Source organism: Gopherus flavomarginatus, chromosome 1 (genome assembly GCF_025201925.1).
Source record: "Gopherus flavomarginatus isolate rGopFla2 chromosome 1, rGopFla2.mat.asm, whole genome shotgun sequence".
NCBI lineage: Eukaryota > Metazoa > Chordata > Testudines > Testudinidae > Gopherus > Gopherus flavomarginatus.
In genome coordinates, this window is record NC_066617.1 from 308264727 (window position 1) to 308285752 (window position 21026).

Consider the following 21026-nt stretch of genomic DNA (forward strand, 5'->3'; position numbering starts at 1 on the left):
GTTGCCACCGCCAGCCCAGCTCCTCCCCTTGGCTCTGCCCCCCTGGCGCAGCTGTGGGGGCTGCTTCCCCGACACACCCTCCAGGGCCCCTCCTGCCCAGCTCTTTCCAACAGGGTGCATGGAGTCTCATGGGTCAGTGCTGGGACTCAGGAGCGTGCACCAAGGAGCCCTGCAGCCTGCCTGGGCGATTTAAAATGGCCCGGGGCTCCTGGCCACCGCTACCACTGCCCTTTTAAATCACCCAGGCCCTTGGGCAATTGCCCCTTTTGTCTCCCCTTCCCCCATTGGTGGGCCTGCCTAGAGGCCGAGGGCTCCACTGTTCAAGGCACTCTACAAACATATGTAAAAACTCTCTCAAGTCAATGGTTCTTATGTTACTAAACCGTCTAGGCATTTTTGAAAATTACAGTTTAGGTACAAGCTTAATTTTAAGCACTGGGTTCGAAGATTTTGGCTGAGGTCTATGCCAGGATAGGTAGGGTTAGAGATAGGCCACAAAGGGCCTTAAAAGCTATGACGAGTAGTTCATACTTGATGTGGTGGAAAAGGGGTAGCCAATGGAGGGATGCAAGAAGGGAAGTGTGGTCAAAGTGACAAGCCTGGAAGATGATTTTTGCTGCAGTATTTTTAATGGATCTAAGTGAAACAAGACCAAAAAGGAGTTTGCAGCAGTGAAGAGCGAGGCACTGAGGGCCTGGACCAGAGTTTCAGCTGTATGGACTGAGAAGAAAGGCTGGATCTTGGAAATGTACAGAAATGAATGGCAAGATTTAGACACAATTTAGATGCGTGGTAATGGGCTGAGCTGAAGGTGATACTTAGATTCTAGGTCTCAGTGACATGGGGAGGGTAGTGTTGTCCACAGTGATTGAGAAAGGAGGAAGCTGGGGACAGCTTGCAGGGAAAGAGTAAGAGCCATGTTGAGTTTAAGCTGGACATCCACAAGGAGATTTCAGAAAAACAGCCCAAAGCTCTAGTTCAGATTTAGAGTCTATCTAAGCAGAGGAAAGAACCAATAATAAGATGTGTGATTGAAAAGAAAAAGAATATTCAGAAAGGTTGATTGTATCATACCAAACTTTTGTCTGGATGTACTCCCAAGCCTCAATACATTATTTAATTTAGAATCTGTTTTACAACTAGTTTCGTTAATGCCAGGAGCTGGAGGGCTTAACAACATTAACTTCCATAGAATCATAGAAGTGTAAGACTGGAATGGACCTCGAGATACCATCTAGTCCAGTCTCCTGCACTCAAGGCAGGACTATGTACCAGACAATACCTGACAGGTGTTTGTCTAACCTGTTCTTAAAAACCTCCAATGACAGATATTTCACAACCTCTCTAGGCAATTTGTTCCAAGGCTCAACTACCCTGACGGTTAGGAAGTTTTTCCTAATGTCTAACCTAAACCTCCCTTGCTACAATTTAAGTGCTTTTTGTCCTATCCTTAGAGGTGAACGAGAACAATTTTTTGCCCTCATTGTAACAACCTTTTATGTACTTGAAATCTGTTACGTCCTCCCTCACAAACCCAATTTTTTCAATCTTTCCTCATAGGTTATCTTTAATAATTTTTGCTGCTATCGTCTGGCCTTTCTCCAGTTTGTCCACATCTTTCCTGAAAAGTGGCTCCCAGAACTGGACACAATACTCCAGTTGAGGTCTAATCAGCACAGAGTAGAGCGGAAGAATTACTTCTCATGTCTTGCTTACAACACTCCTGCTAATACATCCCAGAATAATGTTGCTTTTTTTGCAACATTACGCTGTTCACTCATATTTAGCTTATGATCCACTACGACCACCAGATCCTTTTCCGCAGTACTCCTTCCTAGGTAGCATTTCCTATTTTGTATGTGTGCAACTGATTGTTTCTTCCTAAGTGGAGTACTTTGCATTGGTCCTTATTGAATTTAATCCTATTTTCTTCAGACCGTTTCTCCAGTTTGTCCAGAGCATTTTGAATTTTAATGCTATCCTCTAAAGCACTTGCAATACCTCCCAGCTTGATATCACCCACAAACTTTATAAGTGTATTCTCTATGCCATTATCTAAAACATTGATGAAGATATTGAACAAAACTGGGCCCAGGACCAATCCCTGTGGGACCCCACTCGATATGCCTTTGAGCTTCGCTGTGAAACACTGACAACTACTCTCTGGGAACGTTTTTCCAACCAGTTATGTACCCATGGTATAGTAGCTCCATATAGGCTGTATCTCCCTAGTTTGTTTACGAGAAGGTCATGCAAGTAGCAAAAGCTGTATTAAAGTCACGATATACCAAATCTACCATTTCCCCCCTATCCACAAGGCTTGTTACCCTCTCAAAAAAAGGCTCTTAGGTTGGTTTGACAGAATTTGTTCTTGACAAATTCAGACTGACTGTTACTTATCACCTTAATTTCTTCTAGGTGTTTGAAAATTATTGGTTGGCTATTTGCTCCATTATCTTTCTGGGTACTGAAGTTAAGCTGAGATCTGTATCCTTATGCCCTTGAATTGCACTGTACCTCAGGCAGAAGTGGATTTCTAAAAAGTTGCTTTTGAGGATCCAGTAAAGTTTGTAGGGAATCATTTAACCACGTGCTGAGTCAAGAGTCACAGCCTTGCACAGAAGAAAAGTTTGTGTATCCTTTGTTGGGACTTGACAATATACGTTGGCACCAATAAAATAATAGCAGTAACTCGGCTTAGCCCTTGGGGTTTGTTGTTTTAAATATAACACACTCAAATGCCAAAAAGAAAAGCCAGAAAGACACTTCAATTTTATTCTGATTAAAGGTTAGTTTACCTCCTCTGGCTGAGGTAGGACAACTACTGACATTGTCCCAGTGTGAATACGCTGCATTCTTGATGATAGGCCAGTCTCAGGAATTCGCTGAACTCTGTGAGTCCCTCCTTCATATTTCAAATACCTGAAGACACAGTCTCCTGAAATATGAGCAGCTGCATGGTGCAATCCACCTTTAAAGACAAATAATGCATAAGAGGTATAGTCCAAAGACACAACTTTAACTTAGTCTTGTTGGCAGAAAGAACAGAACATTATCATACCAATCTCAGCTGGTGTGTAGTTCAGAATGTCAAAGGTCCAACATTTGTAACCTGCATAATTCTGGTACATCTCAAACATTTCTTTGGTGAACTGTTGGCAAATGTCACCTAAAAAAATAAATATTTAGACAGAACAACATGAAATATAAGTTTATAGACTCTTCCCTGAAAAATACCTATTTTTAGCATTAGCAGTAACCCTAAAGATCATTGTGGTTGGAGATAATTTATCTGCATAAAGCACTAATACTCATCTCTACAAAGTGCTATTTTACATTATTAAAATGTAAGAGAAACAATTGAACCCTTGTAAACCTGGATGGAGGTTTGGAGTAACCTTTACTTGTGATGACTTTGCTGACCTCCAGTGGTTCTGCCCGATGTCACCTCTAATATCACATCACTTTCATCATGTTTCTCCCTTGGCAGTATACTCTGGAAAAGCTGAAAAGAAAGAAAAAAATAGTTTCTCCCTTCTTGACCAAATTTACAGCCATACCTCATGGTTGCATCAGTCTGAACACACACAAACCCCAGACTTGTAAATGCAAATCAGGTAGTTAGGACTGAAAATTGCCCAGTCAGTGTTGTAGCCTAGATTCCTGGCACACAACAGTAAGATTTTGGTGTGTTAATGGAGGCTAATTGAAAATTTGACCCCACAATGCCAAGCATGAGACCACCAAATCAGCCACTGCAGCCTCCCTTGTGAACATAATGATATTAGCCAGGAAAGTCAGTTTACACTGGCACTGACCTTATTTTTCAGATGATTCTATTTCATACAATCAGATTATTTTAATTTTCTAAAATACAGACACTTGATTCACAACATAAAGCCTTCCACTGGATTTCTTTCAGCTTCTCTTACGACGATCATTTTCACACACTGGTCTCATTCAACTGAAGAAAATGATAAAGGATTGAAAGTTCCACGAGGATAAAGCCTTTCAAGACATCTCTGTACACTATCTGTTGCCATGAACAAATGGCAGAACGCCATGCCATGTCTTCGTAGCATAGTAGTTCACTGTGATACAGACTTTTCAATGACAGCAAATGAACAAGCACACATACGAAAAGCGTCTAAAAGAAAGAGCTTCTAAGGTGCATTTGGCAGTAGAGAGACTTCCCAACAGTGACCATTTCCAGGTCTTTTCCAGTGAGAAAGCAGATGCTAGACCTGTTTCATTAACGGCAAGTGTTATAGTCTGCGGTTAAGAAAGTCTTACCTGGAAAAATAAAATTGCATGGCTGTATGAAGACTTGCAAATGAAGACGTCAAGAGATGTTCATCTTAAATACTCTGTACTTTTACCTCTAACTCACCTTTTTGCAAAATGTGTTGATTTTTTGGTTAATGATTTCCTTCTCTTCTAAGGCAAGCTCCAGCAGCTGTTTCTCATCTCTGCTGTCTAGCTCTAAATGCCAATGATAGAAATAAACATTAAGCAATCCTATTTAGTTTAGAGCACATTGTAATACAAATGCCAAATTACACCCATTAAAATAGATAACAGCTTCCATTGCAGGGAATTGCTTATTCTCAGTATGAAATACCAAATAAGGACAGAAGCATAAGATGATGTATATTACTAATTAAATGTTCAGATCATCAGGAGCCCTGGATGGCTTGGGAGACTGGAAATGGGGCACAGAGGATTTTACCTCTAAGTCTCCAGTTCAAACCTAGCCAAAGTCAGTAGCAGATGAAAGTTATTCCCCATGCCACAGCTCTTCATGGGTATATGTGAAACAAATTGATAATCTAATTCCTACTAAAACTAATCACTATTTACACTAATTGGCAAACTTGTTGGCAGCCTCAACAGTGAGACTATGAACCGAACGGGCAGGGATCCAGAACTATCCTGTTACTGAGAATGAATGGGGTCCCAATACATCAGGATTTTGATCTGTGTGTTTGTTTTCAAAAGTAAATTTGTGGTGGATCAGCAACCCTGGAGACCAACATCCTCTATTTTACCAAAGGAAGAGGAAGAGCAAGGGCCATGGCAGTCTAAGCTTTCCCACCAATATAGCTCATCCTTGACCTAGCACAGCGTGGGCAAATATTTGGCCCAACGGCCACATCAGGGAATAGCAATTGTATGGAGGGCCATGAATGCTTCACAAAATTGGGGTTGGGGTGCAGGAGGGGGTGCAGGCTCTGGGCTGGGGATGAGGAGTTTGGGGTGTAGGAGAGTGGTCTGGGCTGGGACCGAAGGGTTCAGAGGGCAGGAGGGGGGATCAGGACTGGGGCAGGGGTGCGGGAAGGGGTGCAGATTCCGGCTGGGGTTGTGGGCTGTGGGGTGGGGCTGGGGATAAGATGTTTTGGGTGCAGGAGGGTGCTCTGGGCTGGGATCGAGGGGTTTGGGGGGGGGGGGAGATCAGGGCTGGGGGTTGGGTCATGGGGAAAGGATGAGGAGGTACAGGCCAGGCAGGTCTACACACTGCTCCATCTGCAGGCGCTGCCCCTGCAGCTCCCATTGGAGCATGTAGGAGCCAGAGCAGGATCATGCCATGGCTTCCGGGAGCCACGTGGTGTGGCCCTGTCCTTGTTTCTAGGGCTAATGACAATTTTCTTCTTAGGGACATATTTTAGGTAAGGCTTATTTATTTGAGCAGGGGGCATGATTCATAGTACATGTCAGACTGGACATTGTCATTTAAATTTGGATTTTGGTGTTTGGTTCATTGATATCTATTAAATTATGGACTTTGCACATCTCTTTGGAGATGCTCAGCCCCAGGCCCTGAATTGTCAGGCTTCAATTTAACCTTATGCGAAATACTAGTTCTTGAAGATATTTGAGAATTCTCCTGTGGAGTGAAATAAACAAATGGTTATCCCCCAATCAAAACTATGCCCAGTGATTTTCAACATATTGACTGATGATGTGGAAGATAGGGGGGAAAAGCAAGATAGCAGAAATTGCTGCTGATACTATTATTATTAGGACTAGGAAGAAATGCAAGGAATGGAGCTTACAAATTTGGTAATTATGCAACACTGGCAGTGAAATTTAGAGTACACAAGGACTGGAGTAGTTTTAAAAACAATGTTTCTAGAATATTTGAGCTAAAGACACGTTCACGTGACTTTGAATGTATAATGTACATGACACAGGCCTGCTCTGCAAAGTTGGTCACTCTGAGGCGGTGGAACTAAAGCAAAACAAAATGGGAGGATCTAAAAGGTTTTAATAGGGACATGGAGGACCCTCAGAAAAATGTATGTGCCTAGTTTATTGCTCCCTGGGTGCCTTGTTTCAAATTCTGGGTAATAAGGCCCATCACATCATTAAAAAAAAAACTGCTTTGCATAAACAGAGGGATTTTACTTACTTGTACACAAAGATTCTATCTCTTGAACTTCTTTTTCTGCCTCTTGTATTTCTTGAAAAGCAGCTACAAGGGTGGATAAATGAGTATGTCTTCTGCTCAGAGTACTTCGGTCATACTCATTCATTGAGCCACTATTTAACAACTGGCCAGCCCGCTGGTATTCTCTGTTTAAGGTCTCTAGATATTTTTCCACAGCTTCATGCTTCCACAGTGCTCTAAAATCCTGATGATATCTCCTTGACCAATCATTAAATGACAGAGGAGGTTTAACTATATTCAGTAAATAATTGCATCTAAAGATAGATAGTTCCGTCATGTGACCTATCCTTTTAACAAGAGGAGAGCAGTGATGGTGATAGCGATGGAAACAATTAGCAAGCAGACTTCTAAAAAGCCCAACGCCTCGGTGAGGTTTCATCTCAGCTTTTACTGTTCACCACCTGAAATTTAAAGCAGATACAATATGGGCCACTTTTTCATTGGCTTTTTTTTTTTAAATGTGTATTTTAAAATGCTAAATAGGGACCAAATCCTGCTCTTAGTTGCAACAGTGTAAATCTAGTAATGCCATTCCACCTTAGATGGAACTATCCCAGACTTAGGTCTGGACCACACTAGGAACTTTTACTGGCATAGCTATGTTGGTTAGCAGTGTGAAGAAAGTCACATCCCAATTAAGATAGCTATGCCGGAGAAAGCCGAAGCACAGACACAGTTATATGTCAAAAGAGTCCTTTTACCAGTATAGCTTATTTGATTTGGGGAACTGGTTTAAGCTATTATACTGGCAAAAGAACTTTCTTACTGATATAAGCTGCATCTACAGTTGCGGGGGTTGCCGGCATAGCTCTGCAAGTCTATCTATACCAGCAACGGCAAACCATGGCCATTGAGAGCTGCGAGCTGTACCTGTGGACGCTCAGGTAAACAAAGCGTCTCGCGGCCTGCCAGGGGCTTACTCTGAACAAGCCACAAACCAAGTTTGGGAACCACTGCACTAGTGTAAGTGAGAGCAGCTGAGCATGGCCATGAGTGTATTAGTAATACTGGCCCTGACCTTGCAACAGGTTAACTGGCAAGACTACTGACACATGCATAAATGTTTGCAAGATTGGAGCCATTGAAACAATGCTACATAGCCTACTGTGCATATATTTCAAAATTAAACATACAAATAAGGGACATAAAATCATTTCAATAAATAAAAAGAAAGCAGTCTTAAATACAATTAATTCGTCTGAACTATTCTACAGTGATGCAAGAACAGTAACATAGTACTTATTCCTTTTGAAAATTATGGCCATTGTTCAGGGAAAGGTCTCCATTTCCTCACCAGTTTGTACATTTCACATGACAGATCCTGTTTTGAACCTTTTCTAGTTTGTAACAGGAAGTCCTGATGTTGTGGCCTATCAAGGGGCCTAAACCTGCATCTGTCATAGCATTCTTTCTCAGATCTGAACCTTAGAGTTCAGAAAATGAGATACTAGCACCTGAATCCTCTAAGTTTAATTACCAGCTTAGATCTGATAGCTCTGCCACCACCCAAAAATATAGTGTTTTGGGGCACTCTGACCTCCCCAACCTTCCCTGGGGACTCCAAGAACTCAGATACCTTGGGTTCTTAAAACAAGGAGAAATAAACCATTCCCCCACCTTTCCCCCTCCCAGAATTTCCCTCCCTGGGCTATCCTGAGAGATACTGATCCAACCTCTTAAATCAACATACAGAGAAGCATCTCCCTTCCCTTCCACAAAGAGGCAAACAGATTCAAGGAAAACAAAGAGAGATTCTATCTCTCCCCCTCCCGTCTCTCCCCCCACCCGTCCTGGTGAGTTATTCCAATCCCCTGGAATAACACAAGGGAAATGAGGAAAAAAATCAATCAGGTTCTCTAAAAAAAAGAAAGAAATCTTTTAATAAAAGGAAGGAAAAAGTAAAGAATTATCTCTGTACTTCAAGATGTAAATATACAGGGTCCTATAGCTTACAGACACCAGAAAGAGACTTTCCCCCCAGTACCAATATAAATCAAAATATTCCCAGCAACTACACATATAAAAGTTAACCAGCCAGATCCACAATTGCAAATAGAGTAAAAACAATCAAAAAGCCTAAACCGCCTGTTTTTACTTACTATATGAAAAGAAACTTAGAAAGCCTGTAGTAATGTCTGGTCTCTCTCAGACCCTCCGAGAGAAGAGCACAGAATGGACAAAGAACACACACAAAAGCTTCCCTCTGCCCAAATTTAAAAGTATCTTGTCTTCTGATTGGTCTTCTGGTCAGGTGTCCCGTTCCCTGCTTGTAACCCTTTACAGGTACAAGAGACATTAACAATCTGTTTATGACAGCATCCCATTGTCACATGAATAGTCCTTACTCTGACAAGTAGTCCTATTGACTTCAGTGAGTTGTTGACACAAGAAAGGGTTCCTTATGGAACTGAGGGTTCCTATCACTTCTGCCAATACTGTGAGCCCTTCTGTCTTTGTCAATATTTCCTCATCTTTCCTGTGTCAATTTGAGGGGAAACAGATCACCTTATTTTGGTTGGCAATCCACCATTCCTTCAACTAAGGAAACCTTTTCTCAAGGCACTGGTTCAAGAGAGGTTATCTTTTCCCTGCCAAAGGGTAGCACTATACATCATTTTTAAAAGTGTTTTGATCCTGAACTGCAACACATTTAAGGCAAAAAATGTATGTGTTTTCCGGTGACCTGTTTCAAAAGATGCAGGTAATTCCATTTTAGAAGGGGAAAACTCAAGCTTCAATTAACTTGTTTGCAAAAGTTGTAGGGTTTCTTGCAGAAAGAAAACAAAATACTCCGTAGGAATGGATTAAGTCAAGGGGAAATTCCATGAAGTTCCCTGTGGAGTTTCCTCTACATCTTCTCCCCAACAAGGAGAGGTTTGACGTTTGTGAAGGAAGTAGGTGATGCCACCTGGAAACCAACATAAAGAGCATCCCAGATAATTATAACCGCTGAAGTGGATTATAGGGAAAGAGATCCCCTCTCAGATAGCCACATGCTAGGACTTTTTAGAGAAAGAAATCTGAAAAATTGCACTGCCTGAAGTGACACGGTTTAGAGAGCAATAGGATGACAGGGAACTCCCTCCCCCACCCTGCCTCAAGAAAGGAGGAAGAAGAAATAGTCACAGTCTCACTAGAGAATAACCATGAAGGACAATGTCCTTGTATTTATTTCTGAAGGCCTGATTCTTTAGTGCCTTGCACCTTGTGTCAGTATTTATATCTGTGAAAAATGCTATCATTCTGCTATGGTAACATATTACACCTACTTCTCAGAGGTGTGATTCACGACTCAAAGTGCAAGACTCAAGAGAATGAGGGAAGGAACCTTCCCCCGCAACAGTCAAAATTCTCAAGACAGATATAAAAGACCATGAGATTTGTTTTAAATAAATTCCATAATAGTTAAACTAATCTCAGTGGGAGTTCTTTGTCTTATCTTCTATTTCAGGAGTCGCCAACCTCTGGCATGTGGCTCGCCAGGGTAAGCATCCTGGCGAGCCAGGCCAGTTTTTTTACCTGCCGCGTTGGCAGGTTCGGCTGACCACGGCTCCCCGTCCCAGGCCAGTGGGGATGGCGAGAAGTGCTGCGGGCTAAGGTATGTGCTGGCTGCGGCTTCCCTCCACCCCCATTGGCCTAGGACAGCGAACAGCTGACAGTGGGAGCTGCAATTGGCTGAACCTGCCAACGTGGCAGGTAAACAAACTGGCCTGGCTCACCAGGGTGCTTACCCTGGCAAGCTACATGCCAGAGGTTGCCGACCTCTGTTCTATTTTTTTAACTCATGGAGACAGAAATATTTTTACAAATTAAATACTTCAGGGTCAATTTCTTTTAACACCTCAGACAAAGATGTGGGCAAGTAGGTATATGTCATGTATGTCACAGCATGCCAGTTTAAATTTCTTGATGTCGTGGTTTCTTTCAGGTCAGTAGCAGATATTTTTTGTTCACTTTCAAGCCTTTTATTAACACACCACTATAACTCTCTAATTCCGTCCACTGTGTCAGTGATCCTATTGTTTACTATCATGGCAAGAAGTGGAATATTTCGAATTGTTGACCTAACTGTCAGTGTCACAGGCATTGAAGGAATCAGGAAGAATTCCTTTGCACCTCAAACATTTCACAAGCTGGCTAGGTCCTGCTTAGCCCCTGGTAGAAATTATAGCAACCTGAGGGCTGCTCTAATTGACACTTGGTTGCTGATAGCCCCAAGGGGTTGTTCTGGTGTCTGAGAAGAGCCATAGCAGAGACTACACATCTTTTTCCTTGTCCATATCTTGACGTGCTTCTGCCAGAACGATGCACAATCAGGCCAGTAATCTACAGCCCTGGACTTAATTGCACACCCCCAAATTTAGACCTCACTTAAAAAGATGCAATTCACTGATGTCAACAGAGTTTCACCTGCTTATACCAGGTCAGTTTGGTCCACAATTTTCTACACTGACACAATTAACCGCATTATAAAAAATATATGAAACACAACTAAGAGAGACAGAGTAACTGATGTTCTGAAAAGCAGAAGTACTCAACAAATTTTTGTAATACAGCCTCACCTGAGCTCTTTGGAAATTAAAAACAAAAAATATTATTTTATGATACCTAAATTACTGCATGGTTCAGACAAACTGGGCAAGTGCACTGCCTAGAAATAATTACACACAAATAATTATCCTTCTCTTAAATAGACATTGTCAGATTAAATTTGTCCCAAAATGCAAGTATTTTGAAATCAAACTTTTACAAGATTTATGGCCAATACATATGTATCTATTGATTTTTCTAAATTTCACTTAAAGCTTTATTTGTTAAAAAAAAAAATCTCCTGCAATGTTTGCAATCGAAACACTGCAGGCTTGTAGTTAGTGCATCAGAACCAGAAAGTGAAACTGATGGTGAGAAAATTGAGATTGACTAGTACATTTTCACTGTCCAATCAGAGAGCTAACAAAAAACAAAGCAAGAAGTAAATTAGATTTTAAAATGTCTTTCAGTTTTAATAATTAAAGACACTATTAGTAACAGAAAAAATGTAATTCTTAAATATTAGTTTTAACTTGATGGTTTCAGCTAAGGTTCATTTATTTCAACTTGAATAATAACTTAAAACACACCTATCCAAGGCTTTAGGTACCCTAACACACCATAACAATACAATTAAATCTCATTAGCATTAAAGTGATCAATTCAGCCAGCTAGCTACTCCTTTCCTCCCCTTCATCATTATAGAAATATATATTTGTAAAGCTTAAAAATATATTTCTAAAGTTAAAATCACTATCTAATTGAAAGCCCCATGCAGTTACAGTTAATTTTAGGTTGCTCTTCTTTTTCCAATTAACCCCTTTGCTTTTTACTCTCCATTCCACCGTCTATGCAGCAGCTCTCTTCCTAGTGCTCATATCCCAGCACTGCTAGAAGTGATGATACCTTTAGAACCAAGGCCCCTCCTCGAGATGTATTTTACCAACAAAAAATGACAGCACAGAATTTTAAAATAAACTTGCCCAGAGAAGAACAGACAGAGACAGTATCTTATAACATGCAGCCATCACAGAAAGGAAGCGAGAGACTGAAAAGGAACTACCACTCCCAGCATTCTTGCTAAGCACTACCGCTTCCAGAATGCCTCAGTCACAGGACTCTTAACCCTTTTTTTCATTATAAGCCAGAAAGGAAACATATATAGAGAATATGCAATTTCTAAAAATAGTATTTACGTTTATTATAATTTACTTATTATTATTTTATTTTATTGTGGCAGTGAGCAAGAGCACCAGCCAAAGTCCTTATTGTGTAGCAGCTGGCACAATGATATAAATAAAATGCATCTTTTCATCATTTGTGTGGAATTCAATATTGCCAAATGCAACTATTCAAAAATCATGAGTCAGGTCCTTAAAAATCATGAAGTTGACTAAAAATCATGCGTTTTCAAAGAACAATCAATTTCAGGTTTTTATTTGACTTGTTGGTTTATGGGTAGTGCAGGTCAGGAATTTTTTAAGTAAACAGTTTGTCTATCAGAAACTGCCAATTCTGGGAAGGGATTCAGCTTGCATTTGTATCTCACAGAATTTGTCCTCCTAAACCCTACATTCATCGGAATGTGCCTTAGATGTTGATTATTTTAAATAATCAAATTATCTTCTCACATTAAAATATGATTTAACACTTAAAATCTTGGTCAGGTAAATAAAGGTTATTAAATTATATGAAAGTCACAAACAGCTCATGCACTCAAATTTATAAATTACTAAACTGGTTTTAAAATCAGAAGTAATGCCAACAAAAATTACATCAGTTTCAGTGGCAGTCAACAATAGTTACTACATGTGAATATAATAATAATGTAAACCTTTAATTAAAAGCAAACATGATTAATTTTTTATTAAGCCTGGTTGACAAGGGGGAAAGTAGTATAAAAAAGGGAAACACTTTCTTTATGTAATATAAAAAGATGCCAGAATGTTTAATAAAAAATTATATATGGTGTCAATTAATTTTTCCCCAGGCATTCATGAGCGCCAGTTATTGGTAAATGGAAATTAGACATGTACTAAAAGAAACATAGATCTTTGTATGCTTATATACCTTACAGCAGTGGTCCCCAAATGTTTCAGAGTTGTGCCTCCTTTACCATTGTCCACGTCCCGCTGGAAGCCAGGTCAAAACAGGGCCGCAGCTCCCGGGGGGAGACACAGAGAGGGTTAAGGAGGCCAGGGCTGTGGCCGCAGCGAGGAATGGGTCTGGAGCCAGGAGCTGGACAGGGCCGGGAACTGAGCTGCTGCCAGGGGCCGAGGCTGGGAGTGGGGGTGAGAATGGAACCATGGCTGGGAGCCAAGGCTGGGGCCGGGGGCTCAGGTAGGGCAGGGGCTGGGAGCAGAGACACGGCTAGGCCATGGCCAGGAGTGGAGCCGAGGCTGGAGGCGGGGCCAGGGCCACGGCTGAAGGCAGGGCTGGAAGCCAGGCATGGCTATGTGGCACTCCCTCTCCAATCCCCATGGAGGTTGACCCAGGCCCTGTCATGCCCCCCAAATGTTCCTTTGTGCCTCCCTATGGAGTGCACCCCACAGTTTGGGGCCACTGCCTTACAGTCTCAGTGAATTAGAGAACTCTTCTCTTTCTGCTGTTGTCTAGGCACTGACGTAAAGTGTTGTCTCACAACCTGTTCTGACTTGGTGGACTTCTGTGCCTCCGCTGAGACCCACTGACATCCATGAGGCTCCACGCAAATACAGGCATACAGCCATACTTCATCATTTATACAGAAACTGGTTTATGTTAATATGTTTTGAAATCAAATGATTCACCAGGCACAATTACAAGTTTATTATCATTTATATATTGATATATTGTTACCCCCTTTTGATCAGAACAGTTAGCCAATATTCGGGGCCTTGTGGGTTGTTTCCATCAGGTGGAGATACTGATGATAGAATCAGGTATTTATTTGATGCAATCCTGATTATTTGTAAAGAATGTGTACAAAGTCCTATTTCTCTGAACACAGTAGGATCAAATGATAGGAGGCTATCTCCTTGCTTACAATTTCAAGCCTTTCCAGCCAGCACTCTGCCCAAGAAGTTCTCTCTTGGCTTTTTCAAGGACATGCTATAAGTGCATCTCTTGTTACCTCTCATTTCTTTCTGTTCTCTGGCTGTTTTTTGTTTTTAACATAGACACACAGCTGCAACCAAATCAATCCCCAGCCGAGTGTTTGTAGTGAGTCTAGTCTTTGTGGCTTCCATTGTTTTTTCTATCACTAAACAAAAGTAGGGTAGCCACCCATCCAGGTTATACCCAGAGAGTCCGGTTTTTGGCTTCTGTGTCCGGGTGCCATTTAGGGTTGCCAGATGCCTGGTTTTCAACTGGAAAGTCTGGTCGACAAGAGAACCTGGTAACCCTAAATGACACCTGAACCAAAAGTCTGCTTACCATGGGGTGAGGGTAGGTGCTAGGTCATTAACTGCACCAACCCCTGCTCAGTTGAGGCCACCTCCTACCTGCAGGCAGGCTCCTTGAGAGGATCCAGTGAGTGACGGGAAGGGAGGGGATCAGCAAGCAATGGGGGTGGGGCCTTGGGGAAAGAGGCAGAGCAGGGGTGGGGCCTTGGTGGAAGCGGCAGGGTAGGGTGTGGAGCCTTGAGGTTACCTTTACCAACAATTGAAGAGGTTGCTTGCAACCCTAAACAAAGGGCATTTAATTGTTCCCTCATTTAGCCAGAAGAGAAGGTGGCTAGCATGTCCATCAGCTTCATAGATCAAAGATACACTTTTCTGAGAGCCACTCAACCTCCAGCATAACAACATGATTGGTCTATAGTGTGACATTAGTTTCCCAGACCCGAGAAAAGCTCAAAAGCATTGTCTTTCTCACCAACAGAAATTGGTCGAAAGAAGATACTACTTCATCCACCTTCTCTATCTAATATCCTGGGACCATCATGACTACAACAACACCGCATACAATAACGAAAGATACTGAATTTTGCCTTCTGAAATGGAAACTCCACAACATGAGCAGTGACACTTATTTAGATTCCTAGACCTGAAGAAGAGCTCTGTATAAGCTCAAAAACTTGTCTCTCTCATCAACAGAAGTTGGGCCAATAAAAAATATTACCTCACACACCTTATCTAACTAAATACAGTAATTCTGGGAAAATGTTATTGTGCATCTTACTTAACTGGTATCTGTCTCCAAGCTATTTTCACAACAACACTTCATTGTTGGTAGTCAGTTAATGTAAACAGAGTTTACTAGCAATAAATGTTTTACTAGACATCTATATCGGGGATGGCAACCTCTGGCACACGGCTTGCCAAGGTAAGCACCCTGGCAGGTCGGGACAGTTTGTTTACCTGTCGTGTCAGCAGGCTCAGCCAACCGCTGCTCCCACTGGCCATGGTTCACCCTCCCAGGCCAATGGGGGTGGCAGGAAGCAGCGCAGGCGAGGAGTGTGCTGGCCACGGATTTCCGCGACCCCCATTGTCTGGAACGGCGAACCATGGCCAGTGAGAGCCGCGGTCGGGCAAACCTGTCGACATGGCAGGTTAAAAAACTGGCCGAGCCCCGCCAGGATGCTTACCCTGGCGAGCTGCGTGCCAGAGGTTGCTGACCCCTGATCTATATTATTACAAACTAAATATTTATTTAAAACACACAAAAATATACAAGATACGTTTAATAAACAATAATACGAAGGAACAGTAAGACATTATTGCAAATGGAACTGGTAGCATGACCTATAGTTAAGGTTGCTTAACATTTTCCATTGTAAGACTCTGCTTTAAGTTGCTTATGCCTTTGCCAAACTTAAACTGTTTGAGCTGAAATTTTGCTTCGGGTGTCTGCCTCAGGTTGAATATTTGAACCTGTTTCCAAGAATGAGATTAGGAAAAAATTACATTGTTTTGCCCATATTAATTTTTTTTAATTTAATTGAGAAGCTCTAGTTCTCATATAATTACAGAAAGTAGCAAAATGCATTCCCACAAATGGGCCAAATTAAAGTTCCATGGGCAATGTTAATTCTTCATTTACTAATCTTTGTGTGATAGACTTTTCAACATTTACATTCTTTCAACATATTTATTTTGTATACAAATTTGAGTTAAGTCACTTTTCAAGCAGCCTGATATAAAGGCATATGCTAAAAATAATAAAATAAAAAACAGTTGTTCAAAAATGAAAAATAAAAGAAAGAAAAACAGGCTTTGAACTAAAATAAATCTAAATCCCAGTTCCTTCTATGAGTATACAGCTTCTTTAGCCCAGATCCTCAAAGGTATTTAGGCGCCTATCTCCCATTCAAATGAAGGGAAATTAGGAGCCTAAATACCTTTGAGAATCTGGGCCTTTAAGACACCAGGGCAGAACGGTCCTTTTTCGCAACGGAGCGAGGTAAATAGCAGAGTCCCCCAAGGATATGTCCTGGAACCTGTGCTCTTCAACATATTCTTAAATGTTCTGGAAAAACGGGTGAACAGTGAGATGGCAAAAATTGCTGACTATATAAAATTACTCAAGATAGTTAAGTTCTAGGCAGACTGTGAAGAGTTACAAACAGATCTCACAAAATTGGGTGGCTGGGCAACAAAATGGCAGATAAATTCAATGTTGGTAAGTGCAAAGTAATGCACAGTGGAAAACATAATCCCAATTATATATACAAAATTATGGGGTCTAATTTAGCTATTACCACTCAAGAAAGAGCTCTTGGAGTGGGTATTTCTCTGAAAATATCTGCTCAGTGTACAGTGACAGTCAAAAAAACTAATAGAATGCTAGGAAACAATAGGAAAGGAAAGATAATAAGACATAAAATATCATGTCACTATATAAATCCATGGTACACCCATATTTTGAATACTGCATGCAGTTTTGGTTGTCTCATCTCAAGCAACATATATTAGAATTGGAAAAGACACAGAAAAGGACAGCAAAAATGATTAGGGGTGTGAAATAGCTTCCCTATGAGGAGAGATGAAGACTGATTGTTCATCTTAGAAAAGAGACAACTAGAGGGATATCATAGAGGTCTATAAAATCATGAATGGTGTGGAAAAAGTGAATAAGGAAGTGTTATTTACCCCTTCATATAACACAGGAATCAGGTCACCCAATGAAATTAATATGCCACAGGTTTAAAACAAACATAAGGAAGTATTTCTTCACACAACACATCGTCACCTTGTGGAACTCATTGCCAGGAGATGATGTGAAGTCGTCAAAGTATAACAAGGTTCACAAAAGAATTAGGCAAATTCATGGAGGATATAGGCCCCTCAGTGGCTACTGCCCAAGATAGTCAGGGATGCAACCCCATGATCTGGGTGCCCCTAAACCTCTGACTGCCAGAAGCTGGGACTGCATGACAGGGAATGGATCCCTTGATAATTGCCCTGTTCTGTTAATTACCTCTGAAACATCTGGCACCAGATGCTGTCTGACCCAGTATGGTCATTCTTTTGTTCCTAATGACCTCAGACCAGCTGTTCCTCTTTTGCTATTTTTTGTGGGAGGTTGGAGTGTAGGTGGAACATAACTTGTGGAAATGAGAAAGAGCTGATTGAGTCAGAGGGTGGAGATGGAAGGCAGGAGAGAGATCACTTGATCATTACCTGTTAGGTTCACTCCCTCTGGGGCACCTGGCATTGGCCACTGTCGGTAGACAGGATACTAGGCTAGATGGACCTTTGGTCTGACCCAGTACGGCCGTTCTTATGTTCTTAAGTTATGTTCTTATGAGTTATTTGGAGCTGGTGAAATTTGTTATCCCTCTGGGGGAGCATAAAAAGGTTGAGCTCACTTCCTATAGGGAATTTCTACATGCTGAATTACTGTAGGGGGAAAGTATAGCCATATAGCTTGGGCTGTGGTTGCTTCAGAGCAGTCTCCAAAAAAAAAATAAATAAAAATCCCCCAGGAAAGGCAATATTTTATTATTCATGTATGACTAGTTCATGGTGTGTATCTTCTCTTCTAGTTTCATACAAAATATACCCCATATTTCCTTCAATCCCTAGAAACGAGAATGTAATGCACTCAACCTAAAATTCAGCAAAGAATCCTGTGGCACCTTATAGACTAACAGACGTTTTGGAGCATGAGCTTTCGTGGGTGAATACCCACTTCCTCAGATGCGGTATTCACCCACGAAAAGCTCATGCTCCAAAACGTCTGTTAGTCTATAAGGTGCCACAGGATTCTTCGCTGCTTTTACAGATCCAGACTAACACGGCTACCCTCTGAACCTAAAATTCACTTTTCTTCTCTCCAGAGACAGAAAGACAGAAATATACATAGCACAATCCTCCCCAGTTTTCAGATCCAGTGCCTGTAATGCCCCATTAGGCCATTAACAACCTAATGATGCTCTCATCTTAGGTGCAGCCCCTCTATGTTGACAGCCATCTGTCAGAATGGACAGGTTGGCTATTATGTCAGGATGCCAGGCTACTAATATGGTCTTTGTCCACTGTAGGCAAACATCAACTTTAATTCCTATTTTGGAATGGGGGCTGCATGTGAGTAGGATATCGTACTAGGGCAGGGATGGGCAACCTTCGGCGTGTAGCCTGCCAAGTTAAGGCCCCGGTGGGCCGGGCCAGTTTGTTTACCTGCCACATCCGCTGGTTTGGCCAATCATGGTTCCCACTGGCCACAGTTCACCGCTCCAGGCCAATGGGGGCAGCGGGAAGCCGCAGCCAGCACATCCCTCGGCCTGCGCCACTTCCCGCAACCCCCATTGGCCTGGAACAGCGAACCATGGCCAGTGGGAGCCGTTATCGGCCAAACCTGCGGACATGGCCAGTAAATAAACCAGCCTGGCCCGCCAAAGGGCTTACCCTGGTGGGCCGTGGGCCAAAGGTTGCCAATCCTTGTACTAAGGTGTGGAAAATGGAATTTTTTTAGCCCGTGGCCTAGTTCTTTGGAAAATGATTATGACAGTGCTTGAAGTGTCTGTTAAAGTATTCATCTTCTCTGACAAGTTAGAAAAAAAATCATCTTTATATAGGGGATGCCAATGTAGTAAATTGGGGGTTTGATAGTTCTATTTTTAAATGTTAATTTATGTTAAAATGAAGAAGAGCTCTATGTAAGCTTGTATTTCACCAACAGAAGTTGGTCCAATAAAAGATATTACCTCACCTACCCTGTCTCTCACAAAACATAGGAAAAGTCACTTTGTCCTTCAGATGGTTCCCTTTCCCAGGAAAGTCTGAGAGACAACTTACATCTGTAAAGCCACTAAAATTACAAACAGTTCCCCAGTCTACACCTTCAAGGGAAGCTACACACTTCAAAGAGCAAAGTTCTCAATGTGGAAACAGGTAATTCTTATTATGTCAACAGCAGCAAGCCACTCCAGCCTCACACTTCACTTGCTAAAGGAACTACTGACAGCCCAGGAACAATACTAACTCTTACAAATATTTATGAGATGGCTGGGAAGCTTTACATAACTAACATTTGATGTCAAACACTGAAAAATGAATGAATACATTAGATGACATCCTTAGGTTATAATAATTGTCTGATTACTAGGCCTGTCATCCTCTCCTTAAATTCCAGCCAGATTTTAGCAGCCACTAATCACACAAACTCTGTTGTGTAGAGACAAGTGCATTATACTCTTTGAGAGTCGGTTTTCCAGGTTCTCAGATGATGTGGTTCTAGCAGGAACAGTTCTTCAGACAATGGACACGAAGGCAAAGAGGAAGGACGGTGGCAAGAGCGTAACCAGAATAATGGGATTTTTCATCCTCTCTTCGCACACACTGCCAATGCCCCCCGCAGCTAAACACCACGCTGCACTGCCAGCCCCAGGTCTCCACAGAGCCCACTAACCAGGCCTTGAACTGCACGGCTCCCTTGCCTTGCCCCGGGCGGGGTGTTGCCTTGTTGGGAGGGGGGGGGGTGAGTTCTTTAACCCCAAGCGCTACCAACGGTGCAAAACTGACCTGCTCAGGGACCAAACCCCGAGATTTATAACACCATCGCGAGAGTTGGTGGCAAATCTGGACGAGGCCAAACTCATCCCTCTACGCCCTGGGATGCCTCCCGCACCCCCGGAGCCAGGCCTGACAGCAGGGACGCTGCTAGGGATAGAGCAGGATCTGCGCGTGCGCCAAGGGGGATCCCAGCGGCCATTTTGCAGCGTCAGTTGGGAAGCGAGGCCTCCCCGGCAGCTGCGCACAAGGGCCGCCCTCGCTCGCTCGCGGAGATTGAGGGGAGCCGGCCGGGTGGCGCAGGCCAATGAGTTAAAGAGCCGCCGCCGCCGCCGCGTCTTGTCCCTACCGCGCCATGCCGTCCGTGCTGCTGCCGCCCAAGGAGAGCAACCTCTTCAAGCGGATCCTGGTCAGTGACCGCCCCGCTCGGCCAGGCCGCCCCGGCTCGGCACACCCGCCCTCTCCCAGCCCGTCAGGCCGGTTCGCCCTGTGGCCCTGCAGCAGGTGCGAGGCCCCGGCCCCGTGCGCCCAGTAGCGGCGCTGGCTAGGCTGGAGCTCCCGCCGCCCCCGGGCTCTCGCCCGCTTCCTTCCTTTGTCTAGCGGGAGCCCAGGGCAGAGCAGGCCCGGTCGCCGCTTCTAAGGGGGGCGCGCCTGCCCCCGGCTGGGGGATGTAGCGGGGCCGCAGCAAACGGGCTGACGCGCGGCTTTGTGCCCAGCCGCCTCCACTCCCCATGGCCGCAGCGCGGGGCGCTCCTCACCGGGATGCGGGGTCTCCGGGACCGACAGGCGGCTGCAAAGTCTGAAGCCAAATTTGGGACACTTTCCCCTTGCGTCCTCCCCGCCCCCTTCTTCTCTGTCTCCACGGAGAAAAAGTTTCGGGTGCCTGGATCAAGGGTTTTGGCTTGGCCCATTTTAAACTTACCGCTGAATTGTGAAAGCCTGATCTGGGTTCAGATTGCAAACATCTCTAGAATTCGGGGTGTCTGTTCAGGTGTGTTGCTGATAATAATATCATACACTTATACAGCACGCTCAGCTCCAAGGAGGATCCTAAAGCACTTTACAGATGTAACCGATGTGTAGGAGCTCACCTCATCCCCGAAATGCAGCTATTT

General features: G+C 43.1%; 2 protein-coding genes across 5 annotated transcripts in view; one reads left to right on the forward strand and one right to left on the reverse strand.

Moving 5' to 3' along the window:
- The window catches only part of MTRF1 (mitochondrial translation release factor 1), a 30669-nt gene extending 10666 nt beyond the window's left edge, over positions 1 to 20003 (reverse strand). For 2 of the 3 annotated variants that reach the window (XM_050949628.1, XM_050949608.1), the window contains exons 1-6: positions 19924 to 20003; positions 6410 to 6849; positions 4391 to 4482; positions 3424 to 3505; positions 3062 to 3169; positions 2799 to 2971 (exon numbers count right to left, since the gene is read on the reverse strand). In XM_050949628.1, the coding sequence (XP_050805585.1) occupies positions 2799 to 2971; positions 3062 to 3169; positions 3424 to 3505; positions 4391 to 4482; positions 6410 to 6827 (873 nt within the window). In that variant the 5' untranslated portion in view covers positions 6828 to 6849; positions 19924 to 20003. Of the gene's footprint in view, positions 1 to 2798; positions 2972 to 3061; positions 3170 to 3423; positions 3506 to 4390; positions 4483 to 6409; positions 6850 to 9131; positions 9154 to 19923 lie in introns of those variants that run through there. The other variant, XM_050949618.1, reaches the window with a different exon arrangement.
- Positions 19932 to 21026, forward strand: part of NAA16 (N-alpha-acetyltransferase 16, NatA auxiliary subunit) — a 100981-nt gene continuing 99886 nt past the window's right edge. The window contains exon 1 of one of the 2 annotated variants that reach the window (XM_050948115.1): positions 19932 to 20320. In XM_050948115.1, coding sequence (XP_050804072.1) covers positions 20017 to 20320 — 304 coding nt within the window. In that variant the 5' untranslated portion in view covers positions 19932 to 20016. The remainder of the gene's footprint in view (positions 20321 to 21026) is intronic. The other variant, XM_050948121.1, reaches the window with a different exon arrangement.